The sequence below is a fragment of the Larus michahellis genome, chromosome Z (assembly GCF_964199755.1).
Source record: "Larus michahellis chromosome Z, bLarMic1.1, whole genome shotgun sequence".
Classification (NCBI taxonomy): Eukaryota; Metazoa; Chordata; class Aves; order Charadriiformes; family Laridae; genus Larus; species Larus michahellis.
Window position 1 is genome coordinate 12,478,360 of NC_133930.1, and position 20,637 is coordinate 12,498,996.

Here is a 20,637-nt window from a genome sequence, read left to right on the forward strand (position 1 = left end):
TTGAAAAAATTTGGCAGCGAGTAAGACTTAACCACAGAAAGTTGTGACGACGGTTTTTTTATGGCAAGGCAGAACATAACTGGCAGCAAAAAAAATTAACTGTAATTTCACTACTAGATACATCAAAGCGCCTCCTAAAACCCCAAGCAATAGCAAGGCCAAGTTTTGTCAGCGCAGTACAGCTACAATTAAAAGAGAGCCCTTGTCCCTTAAGAGAGTTTACAACCCAAAACAGGCAAGAGAGAGGGAAGATGTGCTTATCACACTGCACATTAAAACTTCAAGACAGTAGATAGCCCCAGGATTCGTGTTAATGAAAGTTGGAAGCAAGCACAATAGATAAAAAGACGAACAGAAACAGATTCTGAGGAAGACCTTTACATGACTAAAGGTATCTACATTAAAAACTAAAAACAGAGTTATTTATGTCTAAGACATGCATCATATGGGAGTCCCATAAAAGCCTTGATGAAACAATAATTGCTGCTTAGGTTGCCAAAAGAACTTGACATAAAGCAACTTAGCTTCAGTAGCTTCAGTGGAGCTGTCAGTATTTACCCTTGTAAGTACCTTGCTCACAGCAAGGTTTTCATTTTGGTACAGCAAGTGGATGAGAATCTTTCTTTCCTCCATCACGTCAAAAAAAAAAAAAGTAAAATGCTTAAAGCCAGTACATTATTTCAAGCCTCATGTTTTGATTCCTGTAACGTGCCATTAGCCTTCCTCTTCTGCTTGGCAAGATAAGGAACATTTTCCATTAACCAAAAGGCAAGGTAAGACTGGCATTCACCAATGCTAATTGGTAAATATTGTGATAGAAAGGCAGTCAGCCCTTCCTAAATACAAAGCAAAATGCAATTCAAAAGCATTCAGACTTTCCTGAGACAAGCCATCTCAATAAGAAAGCAGTCACAGGCCTGAACAAAAGAAGACGATGGTACACCGACTCCAGAAAAACACCAGACACACCTTAGGGGGCCACCAGACGCTGACTTGTTTCCATCCTGGAAAGGCATCCATCCCACCATGGCCCCAGGCTGCGGGGCCACCAGCAGCCAGGGACAGCTGGTGCACCCCCTGCACTCCTCCACCCACGCCACGAGCTTCTCCCCATGGGGAAATGCCACCTGCTGCCCCCCCAGCCCCTCTCCACCTGCCTCCCTTCGCTATTACAGCACTTTTACTCTGCCCAGCCTTCTTTACACGGTTTCCGCCAGTGACTGCTAAATTTGGACCTGGATTTCAATCCCTTACTAATCCGGATGCTCATACAGAAGCAAGAGGATTCACGGGGTTTCTGGAGGTGTCTTGTTTTCGCTTTTAACGGGTGGTGTTTTAAAGACTTTTCAGAGCATCCCGCTGGGGCCGGAGGAAGCAAAGGCGGCCGGTCTGCTCTGGTGCACTTCATCTCCCGCCCAGCTTCTTCTGTCTCTTGTCTCGCCAGCCAGGTCTGGATCATGTCAAGTCTCCTTTGGAAACAACACTCCCGCCCCACACACTTGTGACCCCTGGTCCTTACAATCCTCACAGTCCTACTTCTGACCCCTGCCTGTGCCCGCTGTACCTGGCCACCCCTGGGTACTCCTGAGGGGCTGAACAGCTAAGGAAGTGGTCCACAGCTCTTCCAAAAACACCGTGATAGAGAAACTGAGACAAAACCGAGGGATTCTGTCCTACTGCTAAACACAATGAAACCATAAAATTGGTGTATTGTGAAGAAACCCCACAGTTTCCTTTTCTTTGCCATTTTTCAGCTGACTCCAGCAGCCCCTCCCCACACAACTCTTTCTTCTGCGCCTTAGTAATTACTGGCCTACAAAACACCGCCCCGTTTCAGGCTGCTGAATGGAAGAAGTAAACTTTGATTTCTGCATTTAAGCTCCCCAATCTTCCCAGGAAGTGACGGATCATTACTCCGGCTCAGAGATTGCCCGGTCTCAAATCACTGCCCACGACTCCCACTGCAGCCAGCCTGGGTCCCCTCTCCAAGGTCACGTCTGCTTCGCAGACCTTCCAGATCTTGCTGCCAGGCAGACACAGCCTTGCTGCTTCGAATCACCACCACCATTTAGGTTCATCCTAAACATATTGCAGGACAGCTTAACCACCTGTAAACATTAAACGCTGCCTGCTAATTGACAGGTACAATATTTACTGAGGGTTACACACCAGCAAACAGCCTGGCAGATATCTTTATACACAGCAATAGCTGCGCCAAGTGCAGAGGAGAGACAGACCAAGATCTGGGAGATGAAAGCAAGCCTGAAGGAGGGGACTGACACACGCACGCAAACCAGAAACACGGGAATCTCCTGGCAGGTTCACTTGACAAACAGCATCCGTCTCGCCTCTTGTTTCGCGACTCAGCATTGCTGGTATTAGGAGCAGGCAGCAAGAAAAGGGAGGACAACCCCACACCCATGGGAGAGATGGTGCCCTGACAGCAGACGACACTGAAGACACGTGGATGCCTCAAAAGCACTGCCAGCACGGCATCCCCAGGGCACCGGCCCTGAGCCGGCTGCCAGGTTCAGTACAGCAGTGGTTGAAGACATGCAGATTCGACCCCATCTGGGGTCCTCCATCTGGGTCGGGGCAATCCCAAGCACCGATACAGGCTGGGCAGTGACTGGCTTGAGAGCAGCCCTGAAGAAAAGGACTTGCGGGTGCTGGTAGACAAGAGGCTCAACATGAGCCGTCAGTGTGCACCTGCAGCCCAGAAAGCCAATTGTACCCTGGGCTGCATCAGGAGAAGCATGGCCAGCAGGTCAAGGGGGGTGATTCTCCACCTCTACTCCACTCTCGTGAGACCCCACCTGGAGTACTGCGTCCAGTTCTGGAGCCCCTACTACAAGAGAGATATGGACGTGCTGGAACATGTCCAGAGAAGGGCCACCAGGATGATCAGAGGGCTGGAGCACCTCTCCTATGAGGACAGACTGAGAGTTGGGGTTGTTCAGTCTGGAGAAAAGAAGGCTCTGAGGAGACCTTATAGTGGCCTACCAGTATCCTAAGGGGGCCTACAAGAAAGCTGGTGAGGGACTTTTTAGGATATCAGGTAATAGTAGGACTAGAGGGAATGGATTAAAACTAGAGATGGGACGATTCAGACTGGACGTTAGGAAGAAGTTCTTCACCCTGAGGGTGGTGAGACACTGCCACAGGTTGCCCAGAGAGGTGGTGGAAGCCCCATCCCTGGAAGTGTTCAAGGCCAGGCTGGATGGGGCTCTGAGCAACCTGATCTAGTGGGAGGTGTCCCTGCCCATGGCAGGGGGGTTGGAACTGGATGATCTTTAAGGTCCCTTCCAACCCTAACGATTCTATGATTCTATGACCCAACCTCTTCTCCCGTTGTTTGTGTTACGGCAACTTCAAACTAACTTTCTACAGGGAGAAAAAGAGATGTTTCCTGGAGTCTATATTCCAGGTTCAGTAATTCCCCAACCTGCGTCCCGGGGCAGGGGAGAGGGAAGGAGTGGTGGGGAGGACCAGGGCGGTAGGGAAGGCCAGGGTGGTCCTCCAATATCCATGCCGCTTGCCGAGAAGCTTCTCGAAGCCTTTCCTCCCACCTGCAGCCAACCTCCAGCCTGCCGCAGGCTGGCTCTCGTCCTCTCGAAGCGAATATAGCGCTCCCCAAAGGCGCAGGGCTGGGAGCCCTGGATATTCCATTAGTCTACGCATGGAGGAGACGGCAAGGGACGGAGGGCAGCAGAGATGGAGCCGCTTCGCCTGCAGCCCTCCCAATGCACCCTGTCCCCGCTCAGGAAGAGATAACTCATCCCGCGGCTACGAGAGGTTTGGCTCGCGCTTTGAAGCCTGGAAGGAGGCTGCAGCTTCTGACACGACATCCTGGATGCCGTTTTCAAAAGGCTCCTGACACGACTGGATCTCACATGCCTGAGTGCCAGGTCACGCTTTCAAAACAGAGCTGAAAGTGAGATTTGCGGCTCCCAAGTGTCTTTACTCCTTGCCTATATATATTTTTATTTTTTTTTCAGGGTTCAAATAATTTTTAAAATTTTATTCACAATCAGTATTCAATACTTATTAAAAAGCTGAAATCAGGTGCTCATTACTCCTATAGCAGCTACCCCATGGATGCTAAAGTGATGAGCTTCTGTAAGGCCCCTCGTGCTTAAAAAGCAAAGGACGAGCAAGGCATGCTATTCAGGCTCCAGCTATTCACATTTCTCCTCATTCAGATGTCAGGAAAATGTAATTAATACTGACACATACAGAGGTCATATCTCTAAGCAAAATATTAACGGGGGAAAAAATATTAGGAGAGAGAGAGAAGCAATTTTACTAAATGACTGTGCCTCCCAACAGGCTTCTTGACAGATACACCACAACTGAGCAGATTATAGCTCTTAAATTTCCAGTGACTCAACTACGCTTTTACGTTTTACAAAGCCACCTTGTATATGCTTTGCATTAAAAATGTATTTATTGCTCACATTGATACATATATGTTCTGAATTTAACAACTTACTTCTCAGACCAAATTGACTCAAAACATCAAGGTAACACTAGCATGAGATGGCTCTGGATCAAGAGTTTCTTTTATATATATATATATATATGTATGTATGTATATGTATGTACACACACACACACACACTTTGGCTTTCCACTTCCTCAAGACAAACTCTGATCATCTTTATTTATAACATATGTTTAATTAAACATCTTCAGAACAGACTCAAGAAGATTTTATGTGGAACAGAGCTTTCAAAATACTGAAGGATTTATTTATTTATTTTTAACCTTTTATTATTTTATTTATAAACTCTTTCAGAACGACTGCAATGACAAGGCTTGCAAAAAGAATACACAAACATCCTCCCCTTCCTGTTGCACCATGCAACCCAACACGTCTCACTGATGGGAAGAGCAGGTTTTCTCAATTACACTTCTTTAAGAGCAGCATTTTTTTAAATTTGGTTTAGCCCCTCCAATGTACTTTAAGTTAAATTAGTTTGAGTTAACAACCACCATCACCGCCACCCTGCCATAGTACTGGGGGTCACAGATCCAGAGGCCATGTTTAAAACCATGCTTTCCTCAACAGAATTTAGTGATGAGATGTCCACTCATACTGCTCTGCCACCAGCTTTGAAGTCTTAAAACCAAAACCAGCTGCTGCAGCAAGCCCCAAGCCTAACACAGCAGCGTTCATCTGTTTATACTATCAGTGTCTCTGGAAAGATTGGCAGACGGCTCTTCTGGTGATGGATGCACACTGAAACCTGACTAAGGCTCCGGTTATTTTTCTCCATCCAGCAACGCTGCAATTCTATCCAGGCACCAAACCCCGAGATCTCCATTAGGATGAAGAGAGAATCAATGAAAGCCCCAATCCCACTGTCGTCCCAAACATTAACAAATCGTCCATCTCATCAACTCGGAGCAAAATTCACAATAACTTCCATGTGGTCCCCAAACACTGGCCAAGCAAGTTTTGTAATACAAATAAATGCACCGTGGTCTGGTGCATCAAGAAGGAAAGCTTCAATTCCAATTTTAAAATGCGCTTTAAGGTACCATCAAGCTCAGAAAGAGCTAAAGATGAAGTCCCAAAGGACAAAATGACCATCTTCCACTGACACCTCCTGCCCCGGTGTCATAAGGTCACCAGTTGTCTCAGCAGAACAAATCCTGAGGCCAACCCTGACAGGTCAGGGACATAAGGACCTTCTCCTTCACCACAGATGGAGCATGACAGAGGTTTCTCACAATTATTATTTAACTACCTAACCCTCCTGCCCCGCTGTTCTGCACCCCACCACACGGCCCAGCACCCCAACAGCTTGGGTTGTCCCACAGACACCAAGGATGGTGCACCAAACCCAAGGAAATCGCTTGAGAAATTCCTTTAATTTGCTTGCAAGCCTGCTGCTTACTTCTCTAGAAAAACCCCAAAGCAAACGTACCTGGGCAGACTGGTCACCAATGTCTGGCACCCCGCCATCCGACAGCCGGCACCGGTACTGTCCCCCCGGTCCCCGAAGCTGCTCTTCCCCGTTACTTTCTGCTTCAGAGGTCTCCGGCTGAGCAACCTCCACCTCCATCGGAGTGCAGTGCCCGTTCCCATGCTCCGAGCCAGGCTTTTCTTTGCTCTCCTTGCTCCCTGGCGTTCTGGTGATGACCCCAAACTTCCTGGTCCTTTTCCCATTTTGAGCGGCTCGCTCACCAGCTTCCGGGCTGGGCTTGGCTTTGGGGTCGCAACTGTTGCTGTTGTTGCCGTTGGAGGGAGGAAGAGGGGCTTTGCGCTTGATGCGGCGCAACATGATCAGGTAGACGAAGCCGCCATTCCAGCACTGCTCGGCCAGGTAACTGCAAGGAAAGGGATGCGCGGGGATTACCAACTGCTTTCCCGGCGGTGCCCGCAACCCACCCCTTCACCCCAATGCTGCATCCCGTGACCTTCATCCACCCTCTCAGGCAGATGACGACCTGGCGCCTGGATGCTTTAGGACACCTCGAGGCATCGGCAAATATTCTTTTCCTTCAGTATTAGAGGGAAATTCAAGGCCAGGCTGGATGGGGCTTTGAGCAACCTGGTCTGGTGGGAGGTGTCCCTGCCCATGGCAGGAGGGTTGGAACTGGATGATCTCTAAGGTCCCTTTCAACCCAAACCAATCTATGATTCTATGAAATAATACCAGGAATAACATCAGGCACAGTAACAGCCCTACCAGCCATCCAGGCTGATCCCACCATGGTGTAATATGACAACTGGTAAATGCCACCAAACGGGTTCCTACCACCCCAACCTCCAGGCCCGCAGCGCAGCAACATGGAAAGGTGGAGCAAGCAAAGCAAAGCAGAGAGTGCTTCCAGTGGGGCATTAAAATAAATAAATAAAATTTTTAAAAAATTAAAAATCAGGCAGGCTGCATTTGTGCAGCAGCCCATGGAGCATTTGCATCTGAAATGAGCCTCCTTAGTGAAACTAATCTTCTGCTTTTGGCGTACATACATGCTTTGAAGGCCTCAGGGGAAAAAAAAAAAATCAGCCACCAGGGTAGCAGGCGGAGCGACGATGGCCTCAGTACAGCAAAGCGTGGCCCTATAAGGCATCCCGGCTCCCATAAGGGACATGAAAATAAGGTGGGTTTCCTTTACAGCAGGCGTATTCCAATCAAAGCAAGAGCCAAGTCATCTCAGCTGCACGAGGAGCAGCCACCAGGTTCCCGTACCAGCGCAAAGCATCTCCTCCCCTCCCAAAGTCTCTGGACATGCCTTGAAGGAATTGACATTTCTGCTTCAAGAAAATACTCAGTGACCTTACAGATACTGCACCCACTGATGCAAAAGGGGAATCTAACTTCATGCCTCTTTTGGGAAAGCATATACCTCAACCCAAATTCTTGAAATATTTGGGTTCTGAGCCAAGGGTGTAACCAACTGAGAGTACAAACAAGCTGGAATTTGTACTTAGCAGGTTTGTATGTGCCCTTTCACACTAATTTAGGCCCCCAAAACATATTGCCTTTCTCACTAGCGAAAGCGGCAAGAATTTCCCAGAGCATCAAATAAGTCTCTGCTGCAGCTGCAATGAACTATTCACTAATACAAAGCAGTTGCTGAACCCACAGCTATCAGAGGAGACGAGAAACTAGGTGTGGAGCTGAACCATGGAAGATGCTAAGAGAAAATAACACAGCACTTGCGGCTGAGAGAGGAGGAGCAACTCAGGAGTCTTCCACCCTTTTTTTCCCCCTCCCCGGTGCTTGTAGGTTAATTTTCCCCTTCCCTTTCTTAAAGGTTGTTTGGCCTTAAATACAACTCTTCGAAGTTATTCCTGCACAGAGGTGACTTAATGGCAAAACAGGAAAAGCAGCTATGATAACCCCTGAAGGAAATTTCTGTACAGAGGAGTGAGGAAAACACTCTCAATTACTCAAAGTAATCTGGACCAGCCTGGCAGTGGCTGGAAATAAGTCGATGGGTGTGTGTTTCTGTTCAGGGACACGAGCTGGTAGTTTCAGTCCACTTCTTCCCAAAGCTTAGATGCATCCCCCCAGACAATGTTGGCATTTAAATCACTTAAATTTAATTAGGAAGACTGATACCCAAATGAATATGGCAACTACAGAACCTTAAAAGCAGCCCTGGAGCAACAGAGGGAAAGGATAAGTATGTTGGCTGTGCCAAATTTCCCCAATGAATATAAACCGGACTCCAACTCCCCGGACAGTCCACTCAGCAGTTTTCACCAGCCAAGTCTTTTTTTTAAACATTAAGAATATTTAAATAAAGCCCTAAAAGCCCTAAAACCATCTTTTTCAAAACGGCTGACGAGCCAATGAGCCCCGCTGGTTGGAAAGTCTCTGTAGCCAAGGTCAGCCACCGTCTGGGTGGCCACAAGGTGACACTTGGCTCAGGGAGGCACCTGGGGCTGGCAGGACCTGAAGGGTTAGCCTAAAAAAAAAAAAAAAAATTCGAGAACTAAGATGGAAGTATTTTTGATTATCAAGTTAAAAGAAAAATTCTTTTAATCAACAGAAAAGGGGCAGTTCTGTTCCAGAAACAATATGGGCTGCCTGTTTTTCACATTTATCTTTCAACTCAAATTTCAAGGCAGCCAGTAAAGTTGATTAAAATTCATGACTTTTGCTCGCAGCAATACCACTGCACTCTGATCCATCATACATCAGCCTGATAGCGTTGCTTCTCCTGGCACGGGGAAACAGAAGAGCAGCTCCTCTTCCTGCGGTCCCGTGGCTCACAGGGGTGCTGCCCACCCTCTTTCCACGCAGTCGGTCCTGCCTGACTTCGTTTTGTGCAGGTGCACGTATGTGGGCTGTTTGTTTTTTGGTTTTGCTTTTTTTTTAAAACACCGATCTCTGAACTAATCCCTGATGTATTTCTGAGTGCCACCAACAAAGTGTGTGCATTAATCAACCACTTGATTCAGGAACCAAGCGGAATGAGAGGGAACTTAGCATATGTCCAAATAAAGTAATTTCATAGAGGCAAAAATATTTTACAATTTCACCTCCACTTGTAGCACGTTTATTCTGTTCATAAAGCGTAAAGCTCTGAAGTGGGAATAAAGAAGGGAGGGTTTGGTTTTTTTTCTCTCCACTGTCCACCGACAGCCATCCGTACAGTCTGGAGCAGGGTTAGAGCGAGCAGTAATAGATGCAGCTGTGCCGCAGCCAGCGGAGCCGTGCTGATTTACTCCATATGTCGGGATGGCCTACACGTTCCAGGCGTGCAGCCTGTAGTAACTCATGGGTTTATGTCTTCTTGAGTACTTCTCGGCAGTTCAAAGCACACAATAAGTTTCCAGGGGAAGGAAAAAAAAAAAAAAAGAAAAAAAAGAAATGTCTTCTCTGGGTCAGTGAGCAATTACCTTTGCATGGCAGCCAGTGATCGCATACACCAGATCACCAGATGATGTCAGGTATTTCCGGACAGGGTGAAACCAGCTGGTACCAGTGATGCAATGAGTGGCATCGTTATCTCAGAGTTTGTTTCGAACCAAAGACCAGGCACCCCATGCTGGAAAAACAGCGCTGGTGTAACACCAAGCTCATATGACAAGATAAGAAACTAATATACCAAGAATTTGTGGTCATTTGCTGTACCGCGCTCCCAAGACAGGGCTGTTAACCAAGGAGCCTGAGCCAGCTTTTAAGTTCTGCCAAGTACATGCTGCCTACTTAGCTGGCTTCCTTTTCCTCTGCCATTTCTTCCCCCATATAAGTAAGAAACCAAAAAACCCCATGGAAGCACAGCAAGCTCCTAACACTGGACAAAAGACAGGAAAGGTTGTGTTAAATGAGTGAGAACCTTCAGATTTTTAATTACTTTCTACCAACCCAGGAGTATCCTGTGCCAGAAGGGAATAACAGGATGGATTCAATGAAATGTAATTATACAGCCTCTAGACTGCAGAAAACTGTGCAAAAGCAAGACAGGACCCGAAATCCCCCTTCCCAGGGGGTTTAACGTGCGCAACACAGACAAGCCTTTTTTCAGATGTGTTCCCTGCAGAGCACTCTGAGCAATTTTGGCAATCACCATCAGGCAGGGCCGGACCAGAGCCAACGTGTGTACACGGCTCTCGGCACAGTTACGGGGCATCAGCTGCAACCTACAAGCTGTCGCATAGTTTGAACATGGTCTTCAGCTTGGATGGAGAAGGCTCATGGAGCAAAAATATTCCTAATACAGCTCTGATTGATCCAAATTTATTGGAAACTGAGACTCTAAAACTTCCTATTCCCCATTCTGGTTGGCAGGGGATGGAGCAGGATTCCGTGAAAGCCCTGGATCTCAGACACCAGCTAATAAGCCTTGGGCAGCTACTCCTAGTGCCAGCAAGCAACAACAACAGGTAACAAATCCTATTATCCCTCATTTTAAGAATGGAAGTGATTTTACCAGCTGATCATACATCTATTAGTATTAGTTACCAAAACAAAACATTTCACCAGCAAAACACCCATCCACATTTTCTGTCTTTGCAAGGTAGCGTCAAGTCTCCTGGGCACAGCTGTGAGTCCCCTCAGAGGCTGCAGTGTCATCTCCCCAAGCAGGGTCTAAAACACCACCGAAACATCGGCTTGGAAACATCTCCCACTGGCATGCACAGAAGGACCGACCACCCGGCGGCTCCTGACACTTTGATCTCACCCTGGCACCAGCTCTGGTAAAACCCCAGCCCACATAAAACACCACCCTTAAGCAGTGGGGCAGACTCGTTCTTCTCTGTAGGGGAGAAACCATGAAAATGTTAATGATCCTTAAAGCCCAGGGAAAACAATTTTATGCTTGGAGCAAGAGCTGGAAAGTTACCTCTTGCAAAGCTCAACCACAGGTTGGAAAACGCAACTGGTGGCTGGTATCAAGGGGCATTTAACAGGCTTTTTGTATCAGAGCTATGAAGATTCGGACACGTCCACTTCCTTTGGAGACTATTTCAAGTTACACAGCCAAATCCCATTTCTCCCCTACACAGCTGAACTGATTGCTGTGATCATAAAAAACGATAAACTCGCTGAGTTTATTCCAAGTTCCTTAGCACACGTGTGAAGTGTCAGACTCAGAAACGGCATCTTAGAGTAAGCCAGTCATTCTTTCATTTATGTATATATATTTGTGTGTGTGCATGTATAAATAGAAAGGTTTACGGACTTGACAAGAGCATGCTGTGACAAGCTCTCTGACATCCCATCTCACTTGAACAAATGCAGACGGCCACATTGAGCTACAGAAAAAACAAAGCAGACCCAGCAGCCATAAGAAAGCATCTGGATCCACTTCAGGATCAGAAATATTGAAGAAGTATGTTTATTCTACACTAATACTACTACTTAGCATTTCTCCAGAACCTTTTCATCCTGATAGATCAGAAAGTGCTTTGGAAATGATACACGCAGAGCATCACGGACACCTGGCCAGCCAGCCCATCGTGCCGCTCACCGGGGCACGGAGGAGAAACCTCAGCCCAGAGGACTGCTTCCAGAGCCCCTGCCTGGCCCCCCCCGGGCCCTGTAATGTCCTCAGCAGGACAGACACACCACTAATTTTTATTCTCTTCTCTGAAAGACTCTGGCATGGTAAAACGTCTTGAAACTTAATCTTCTTTTGGCTGGAAAGATGAAGGGCAGTGCGGATCCTCGCAGAACTAAAAGCTCCAGCCCCAAGGGGGACTTAAAAGCTAAACTTAACAAACCATCTCTCCACGACACCGGCAAATGAGCCAACTTGCTTTTCAGGTACGGCAGGGCAAGCTAATGACTAACAGATAGTGACTGATGGAAGGGCGCACGGCTCCTCACGAAACCCTCACCATGTGAGAACACCCAGCCCACTGAGCACAGATTTTGGCAAGCACCTGGGGTACTTTTCACAGATTGCCGTGTCTTCGGGCAGGAGTCAAGTCTGCCTTAACGCACACGGGCAAAGGAAAACGCTGGGCTACAAAGTCTTGGGCAAACCTTGCTGCAGACAAGTTTTCAAGAGGTTCCACCACCTCGGGGCTGCAGGGACACCCCACAGCAGCCCCCTCCTGCGCCTCCCCACGGGACTAAGCTCTCCAACCACAATTTATCTCATCAGAAAGCAATGCTGCTGGGAAACCCAGCTGCTGCTGCAACATACTCTTGTGGGCATGGAGCTACAGCACACCAGGAACATGCTTTATCCAGCATCTCGTCACCAACAAGCCCTTTCCTGCCCCGGGCTCTGCAGGTGACGGCATGGGCAAGGGACATGATGTTCTCTGCCTGCCTTAATAATCAGGAGGAAGAAAGGCAGAAAGGGCAAAGGAAAACTCAGTCATGGAGCCAAGAGACTAATAACACCCAGGGAGTGCATTTGAACAGTTTGGGGTATGCAAGAGGGCTCCAGCCTCCCTTTCAAGGTTGAGCAATGCTCATCCCTCGGCTTGTGGCCAAGGTCAAGCAGCACCTCCCTGAGTCTCAGGCCCTCTATGCCACACCAGATTTTCTTCAGGATAGCCAAAGTGGCAGCTTTCTGGAGAACAAAACTCTGAACACAGGTTTTTTTTTTTGCCTATCGCATATTTTTCCATTAAATTTATAGCAAGGAATGCAACTTGACCCACTGAAATCCTGAAGGAAAGACGAATTTGGAAGTTAAATTTCAAGGTATGTTTCTGTGGCCTTTTCTAAGCCAGTACAACCATGTTTGGTGCTGATTAGACCTGATCCTCCTCTGGATTAAAACTGCAGGTAGCTTTGAGCATCACACGGCAGGTGCCCAGGGCGGCGATGCTCACGCTGCTGGCAGGCTGGCTGCTGTCAGTCTGTGCAACACACCACAGCACCACACCAACATCTCGGAGAAGCAACGGTAGCAGCAAACAGACAGGGCAAGGTCTGATCTTCGCTGTTCATCAGAGACACCAAACCACCAAGAATTTCAGACCAACAGCAGCAAATGCCCCAGCGCTGAAATCTGCGAGAGCCCCTGGGCAAACAGCCCTCCAGCACGGCTAGCAGGACACCCCATGGCAAGACCTCTCTGCCCACCGTGAAATCCTGAACTCTCAGTAAAGGCGGAAAGGGAGCAGAGGGAGGATCTCTGCTGTGTTTTCCTGGACCCACTGCCTGCTTGTGGCTTTTGCTGGGAGACGGGATTCAGCTCAGTCTTGCAACACAGGACCACGACTAAAGCCTGGTGAGACACCTCACTCTACCTGGTACTGACGCAATGATGCAGCTTTGAATTTGGGAGAACTGAATTCTTTTTCCCTTGCTGTGCTACAGATCCCTCGCAGCACCCCAGATAAGGCTTTCCACAAAAAAAAAACCAGGGCCAACAGCACGTCTTGTCCCACAGAGTTGCTACAAGGTCTAAGGTGGTGAAGCCACTGGCTTTGAGTATTAGTTTCACAAACACCTTACACCTGGGATCAGGCAACACCAAGCATCACCACAGCTTTCCTCCCACCCGTATCCTGCTCAGGTGCTAGCATAGACATTTGGCCAACAGTACAAATGAACCCAGCAAGAGAACCCGTCCAGCTTTCAATTACCCCTGCCAAAGCAAACTTTCAAAAACTCCTCAAGACAAGGTGTTCAAACCCAGCCCAGAGCTCTGCCCTGGTCACAGCAGCGTGGAGGCAGGGACAGGAGAAGACCAGGCTGGTGGTGGTGGCAGGGGACCAGGCTCCTGCTTCCGTTGGCAGCCCCCCGTCCCCGTAGGGCTGAGAGAGAGGAGCACGGCATCCCGAGGGAAGGGAGCTGCACGCAGGGAGCAGCCAGATGCCCCGGCTGGCTTTGGCTGAACGGCATTCATACCTAAGTTCTAAAATTGCAGGGACAGGCATCCTCGCCGCAGACGATGAAGCCCAGCTCAATTGCACCCCCATCGCAGGTGTGGAAAGGCGACAGGCTGGATCATTGCAATTATGCTGGCGCAGCACAAAAAAGACACATTTCTGCCCTGCACATTGTAGAGATGCCACAGAAGCCTGTTCGAGGCTTTGGGAGAGTGACAAGCAGAGCAGGGACCTCTGAAACACCTAGGACATGGATGAAAGATGTGAATGGCCACAATGAGCCTCCTCCCCTGCCAGAACAAACATTTGAAGAGGATGTCTTGAGGAGCTGCACAGCTTGTCCTCACCTAGGGAACCCCCCAAGCTCTGACAGACACCCTAAAGCTAACAGATTTTCGAACTGTGGTCATCTGCTCCCAAGGGACAACATAAAATCCTTTGGGATTTGCTGATTTATTGTCTGTGCTAGCAGAACAGAGGTGCGGCATTGCGTTTGGACTGCAGAGATTTTGGACACGCGCTTCACAAAGGACCTGATCTCACTAAACATGCGGCTCCCACAACCGCATCTAAAAGTCCCAAGAGACAGATGTGCACGGTGCTTCTTGGGTTTGGGTCCTAGATACAGTCTAACGGGTATTAAGGAGACAAATGCTATTTGTTCCTCATTTAGCTGCAGAGCGTAGAAACAGCAGTGGTGCAATCTGGTCCAACCACCATGGCACTGAGTGTTCTCATCCGTGAATTCACAGCTCTGCTGCACACAGTGAGCCGCACGCATGGCCTTGCCCACAAATACCATTAGTTACGAGGAAACTGAGCCATTTAAAATGACTAGTTATCACTTTAAAAATTATAGATACCAGCTTTCTAACTTTGCTGTTACACCTGAGCATTAGCACCTGCAATTACTCCGTGACACACGCTGTGTTACTCCTCTTCAGGCGCAGTCTCTCCCGCCACGATGATTCCTGCCCTTCTGGGGACACTCAGGCTCTTGAAGCTCCAGGTGACACAAGAACAAGCTGTTGGTTTGGTGTCCTATGCAATTGCTCCTCGTTACCAGTCGCTCTCGATGCAATTGCTCTCTTCTTGATGACTTGGAGTGAGGTTGAGTTTTACACCTTCCCTAGGCTTTTGCCAAATAAGGCATCAATTTGTCTTCCTCTTGTAGCCCAGAGGTGGTCGTGCCCTCCCCTGAGGACAGGGCAAGGTAGACACACTTGTTGCTTCTTGCCTCTTGGTAATACAGCTGCGACACGGGTGACCGAGTGCAGTCATCCCCCTAAATCCACATCTAGACCCAAACACTACCGCCACCAACAACAGAAAAACTATCCCCTGGCTCTGATTTTACCAAGTATATTTTCCAAAATGTCTTGATTTGGGTATGCTCCTGATGAACGCCCATCAGCGTTTAGTCCATGGGACCTCGCTAAAGCTAGTCCAAAGTGAACCCCAAAAATAACAATAAATGTGGAGGGCAGGTCTGAGCAGCTTCATCCTACAGACCCCCTCCCCTTCAGGCTACACTACTGCCTAACAAAGACACGGGGTAATCGCTCCATGCCCCTAATGAGAGTATTCCCAATGTATTCATCCAAAGGAAGTCTGCGAAGACCGGGGCTATAACCTATTAGGTCCATGCACAATTTTCTGATTCACAAGAAGAACAAGAACCCAACCAGACAAGACTTGCCTGCAGAGCATGCCCAGCACACACGCTGGAATACAAATAATGTTTACTTTCTGCAGTGGTTGCTGTAAGTTACAGGGCAGCGCTCAAAATGTTTTCACTGCTGCTGTTAATTGCAGAGACACAGCTTGTTATCATTAGTTCAGATGTCTGGCTCTTTTTAAAACAATACTTCTGAATTAGACAACAAATCTCAGAAATGTGAACCAAGTGGCACTGGAACTTTGACTTGCAAACCAACATGTCAAAATAAAAATTTTAGGTTATTACAGGTTGATTTGCATTGAGTGCTCTCTGAAAATCTTCAGTCCCGCCCAGCAGCGACTTTCCTCCTCTGCACTGCTCCTCCTGAGGTGTGAGACCCACTTCGTACCGGGAAGCCCAAACAAGGTCACATTTGCAGAACATGAAGAAAATCACCCAACGCGAAAAGCACGCGTGCCTCACATGGAAGAACAAGGCAGGGGTCAAAACCCATCTACGTGTAACCCATGTACAAAGCACAAACAGTGTGCAATGCTTCTCCCACTTCACACTGAGCGCCCAAACCCCGACACCGTGTTTCACACCTCACCACCCTGTTTCTCTCCACCTTTAGTCCAGGCTATTTTAGGACCACCCCTCTAAAACAACTTATTTCTAAGCATCCATCTAACATCCTTCCCTTTTCCTCTGTGCAAATCTTTTATCTAATTCTGCCCCCAGTTTCCAATCACACCAGGCAGCAGTGACAGCCAGGAGGAAATTTAACCTGAGAGAAATGGTTTCTACTCAAAATTGAATGAGAAGTTCAGCATGGGGATATTCGTTATCACAATCCAGGATTTTTGCACAGATGCAGAACTTGGGGAGGGTGCCACCAAGAAAACCCCAATGGGTGACCGTGACGATCCTCTGGTGCAAAGCTGCCCAGCGGGAGCTCTGCGAGCCCACGGGGGCTGGACGGTGGCCCCCGCGCCAGGCAGTGCTAGCCGCAGGGCTTGCTCGCTCCGACTCGGAGCCACACCGATATAGTGCAGGTCTGTCGGCCTGACCCGGTGGGGGGACCCCCCGTTAGGATAAAAATTCATATTTTTCCCTGTGCAGGAATTACCACAAATGCCCAAAAGGGAGGTGAAAAAAACACATCCCACTGAAAGAGCTTTTATTCCAGCAGCAAAGTTTTGCAATGATATATTAAGTGGGGGGGGAAGGCGGCAGGGGGTGGGGTGGGGGGGTGGGGGGGGGAAGTCTGCGACATTGTTTTGGCAAACCACATTCTTTAGGTTTCAACATTAGTTGTAATTCCCGAAGTACCTCTTTCCACCAAGAAGTGAAGGTTTTGGATGTCTGTGAGCAACAAAAGGGAGAGCCAGAAAATTTAATCAAGTCTTATTTTACAACAGGAAGCAGTATGCCGGGTTAGAAGAGACTTATTTCCAGTGCTTTTGCAAGCTTACTTGAGCTCCTGAGAGGAGCCCTATTAACAGAGAGAGGCCAGGCTTCAAATAACCCCGCAACTGCTGGGGGGCAGATAGGGAAGGAACAAATTCACAGCTCTCAGATTTATTTGAGGGGGCCAATTTCAGCAGCAAGGGCTATTGCCTCCAAAAGACCACTCGGTTTTGAGTATTTTCCAGGATTCTTCCTAATAGTGAAAGCGGCACTTACTTCATCAGCTGCTCCCTCCGTACCGGGGTTGGGGTGAGGAGGGAAATGCCTGTCATTCAGCATCCTCAGATCTTCTGATTTGACCACGAAGCTCACAAAGCCAGAAACGTGTATGCGAGATGAGGAATTCAGCTCTCTACCCACAGCAAAAAAGAAACTCTAACCCTCCGCTGGAGCAGGGGAAAAGTCTGAAAAGCGTGATCTGACAACACTCTAAAAAACCTTCATAAAGGGAAAAAAGAACCTAAACTCATAAACACAAACGTGCTCCCACGTATGTTACATTTTGTGACTTTAGGACGGATTTTGGGCTGAAGCAGGCCCAAGGAAAAAGGGGAAAGGACTGAATTTTCTGCAAGCGTGTTCATCGTGGCAAGGGGCTCAACATGCCCCACGCGATGCCCTTGCCCATCACCATCCTCATGGACCACCCCAGGCCAGCCCACCCCTCCCAGCGAGGCCACCAGCACCTCGTTTCACTCGCAGCCACCCTCGCAAAGGACATCTTTTTGTCTTTTGAGGACCATCGCCTGCGGGGACAGGAGGTTTATTTAGCTCTTTAACATCGCTACTTTGTTCTGGGCCGTGACGACAGCCTGTGCATACAGTAAATCCCGGGGATGAACTGCTTTCGGCTCTGACTATGGGCTTGCTGAACCGTGCTTCCTCTGCATGCTGCGACAGGTTTCTAACCATAATAACCCTGCACAAAGCGCCGTCTCTCTTGCTCAACAGTTTCCGTCAGTCACACCAAAACCCTTCCTCCCCCACCGCCTAAATACATCTTTGATATTCCTGACGTTACGCCAGAATAAAGGACTCGCCCTCTCTAAAACACGCAAACCGTGCCAATACTCATGCAGTTTTACAGATCCCCATGAGCACAAACATTTCCCATCCGAGCTCCCTGGCGATGGGGCTGGGGTTATTTTTTTTTGCCCAGGCAAGTGCCCTGCTTGGAATCCAAGCACTTTGCTCACGGATGCCCAGGGTTCCCAGGCGGAGGTTGCTCACCAGCAAAACACGGGCAACTACCAACTTGCAGAGGCTGGCACCAACCCAGGTGGAGAAAACCACCCCCAGCCGGGTGACGACCAACACCACAAGCCCCCAAATCCAAGTAAATTTAGGAACTGCAGCCAGGACTCTGCAGCAAAACAGCCTGCGCAGGCAGGAGTTGGGCAATGCCAGATATACACGCGTCTGTCTGTTGCACGTTTGCCTCTTTCCTTGGATGCTCACATTATAAACCAGCTTCTAATTACATCCTCACTTTCTGTTTTTACCACAGCGAGTCTGGAGGAGGCCAAAAGGGAGAAGAATTAGCGAACACGCATGGCAGCAACCATAAACATTTCCCAACTTTCACTTGGTTTTGCAACACAAACAAGCCAGACATGCCCTCCTCGGAGGGCCGACGGATTAGTGCTTGCAGATGCTTTCAACTTCCCAACCAATGCTTTGCACTCTGTGAAGCTTCCGGATTTAACACAGATTTTGCAGCCTGCTTTAACCACTCCGACAGCTACGAATACACGGGCGTCCCTCCGGCTGGCTACAATGGGGGCTGCCACCCCAGAAACTGCCTTGTGTGGGCAGGACAGCCCCCAGCAGCATTATTTTACCACTCAGGACAGCCAATGGGAATCTGCCTTCTGGATGTATTCACATAACCAGCTTTTCCCAGCAGCAAACCAGCCCCCTCCCAGCTCCCTCCAAGCAGCTGCTGCAGCCAAAATGCAGCAGGATTTGCCCGAAGTTGCAGCTTCATTAGGTCTTGTCAGACTGTAACACATTTGCAATCCAACATGGGACAAGACAATAGAGGGAAAATTATTTATACTAATTTATTTTATGTATTTAAACACAAATGGAGATTGCAAGCTCCCACCCTGCATCCTGTGCCGGGACACCACCCCACAATGTTTCTGACCAAGGACATGCCGGGGACCCCTCACACCACCGCCACGCCACCACAACAGTGAGGGGGTTTTGACTGATTTCTTCCTCCCATGGGATGAGGAATGAGCCTCCTGCAGCCTTGACCCAGCCTTTGAGCAGGGACTGATGCTGCCACCCAAAAGGTGACCGCAGCTAGCCCAGCCCAGAGACCAATCAAGACACTGAAGCAGGTAAGGACACAGAATCATAGAACAGTTCGCGTTGGACTGGACCTTAAAGATCATGCTGTTCCAGCCCCCTGCCATGGGCAGGGACACCTCCCACTAGACCAGGCTGCTCAGAGCCCCATCCAGCCTGGCCTTGAACACCTCCAGGGATGGGGCATCCACAGCTTCCCTGGGCAACCTGTTCCAGTGTCTCACCACCCTCACCGTAAAGAATTTCTTCCTGATATCCAATCTAAATCTACCCTCTTCCAGTTTAAAACTGTTACCCTTCGTCCTATCGCTACACCCCCTGATATAGAGTCCCTCCCCATCTCTCCTGTAGGCCCCTTTAGGTACTGGAAGGGGCTGTAAGGTCTCCCTGGAGCCTTCTCTTCTCCAGGCTGAACAACCCCAACTCTCTCAGCCTGTCCTCATAGCAGAGGTGCTCCAGCCCCCTGATCATCTTGCTGGCCCTCCACTGGACCCGCCCCAACAGGTCCATGTCCTTCTTGTGCTGAGGACTCCAGAGCTGGACACAGCACTGCCGGTGGGGTCTCACCAGAGCAGAGCAATTGTCTGCATTGTCACACGCTGCCCCAGCTGAGAGGAGTCCAGGGCACAAACGCTAGGACACTCTCCTGCTGAGGGTGGGACAGTCCTGCAGGAGGGGCGTGTTGGGGAAAGGGTCCCCCACCACCACTCGGAATTACAGAGCCCCTCGGAGCTGCTGCCCAGCAGCTCCCAGCTGGCAGAAACGCTTGGTGCCGTGGTCCCAGGGGCTGGTGGCCTCCAGCCTTCGCGGGTGACAACACCGCCGGGAGCACAGCAGAGCCTGTGTGCCAGCCAAGAGCCGTGCTGGCTGGCGAGGAGGTGCTGCACCAGCCCTGCTCACCTCGCACGGCGCAGAGGAGAAGATGGCCATGGGCACCCCTTCCCCTCCTGCCAGCCCCTGGGGCTGCGAAGCGTCTGCTCGCTGACGGGGCTCTGCCGGCACAGGAGAAAGCCAGAGCTAGGGAATTAAGCACACATTGCTCTGCACCGTGGCTGTACTTCCCAATACATCACACCATCGACTCGATTTCCCAGAGCGACACAAAATACGGAACCATTGTCCTCCTTTCCTCCCTGCCCTCTTTTTTTTTTTTTTTTAATTTTTATTTTTAGGATCCACCCAGAAATCTCCAGCCCTGGCATGAGACACACCAGCACCACGTCACAAGAAATCCCCTGTAAGCCTTTTGATGACTTTCATCTATTATTCACTTAGCGCAAATCCTTGCCATTAACTAAACGCACTAAGGGAATCCGAACTTTCAAAGACACAAATCTCCTAATAACTACGGCCGTTTTATACACGCTTCAGGATTAGCTATGTCATCTGGTTAGAAACTCAAAGCTGCTCTTCATTATTGGATTGA

The 20,637-nt window shown here is 49.0% G+C and overlaps 1 protein-coding gene across 4 annotated transcripts in view; it reads right to left on the reverse strand.

Annotated features, from left to right (window-relative positions):
• PDZD2 (PDZ domain containing 2) overlaps positions 1–20,637 on the reverse strand; it is a 214,755-nt gene that overhangs the window by 67,594 nt on the left and 126,524 nt on the right. For all 4 annotated transcript variants that reach the window (XM_074569809.1, XM_074569808.1, XM_074569807.1 and 1 more), the window contains one exon: positions 5,934–6,336. In XM_074569809.1, the coding sequence (XP_074425910.1) occupies positions 5,934–6,336 (403 nt within the window). The remainder of the gene's footprint in view (positions 1–5,933; positions 6,337–20,637) is intronic.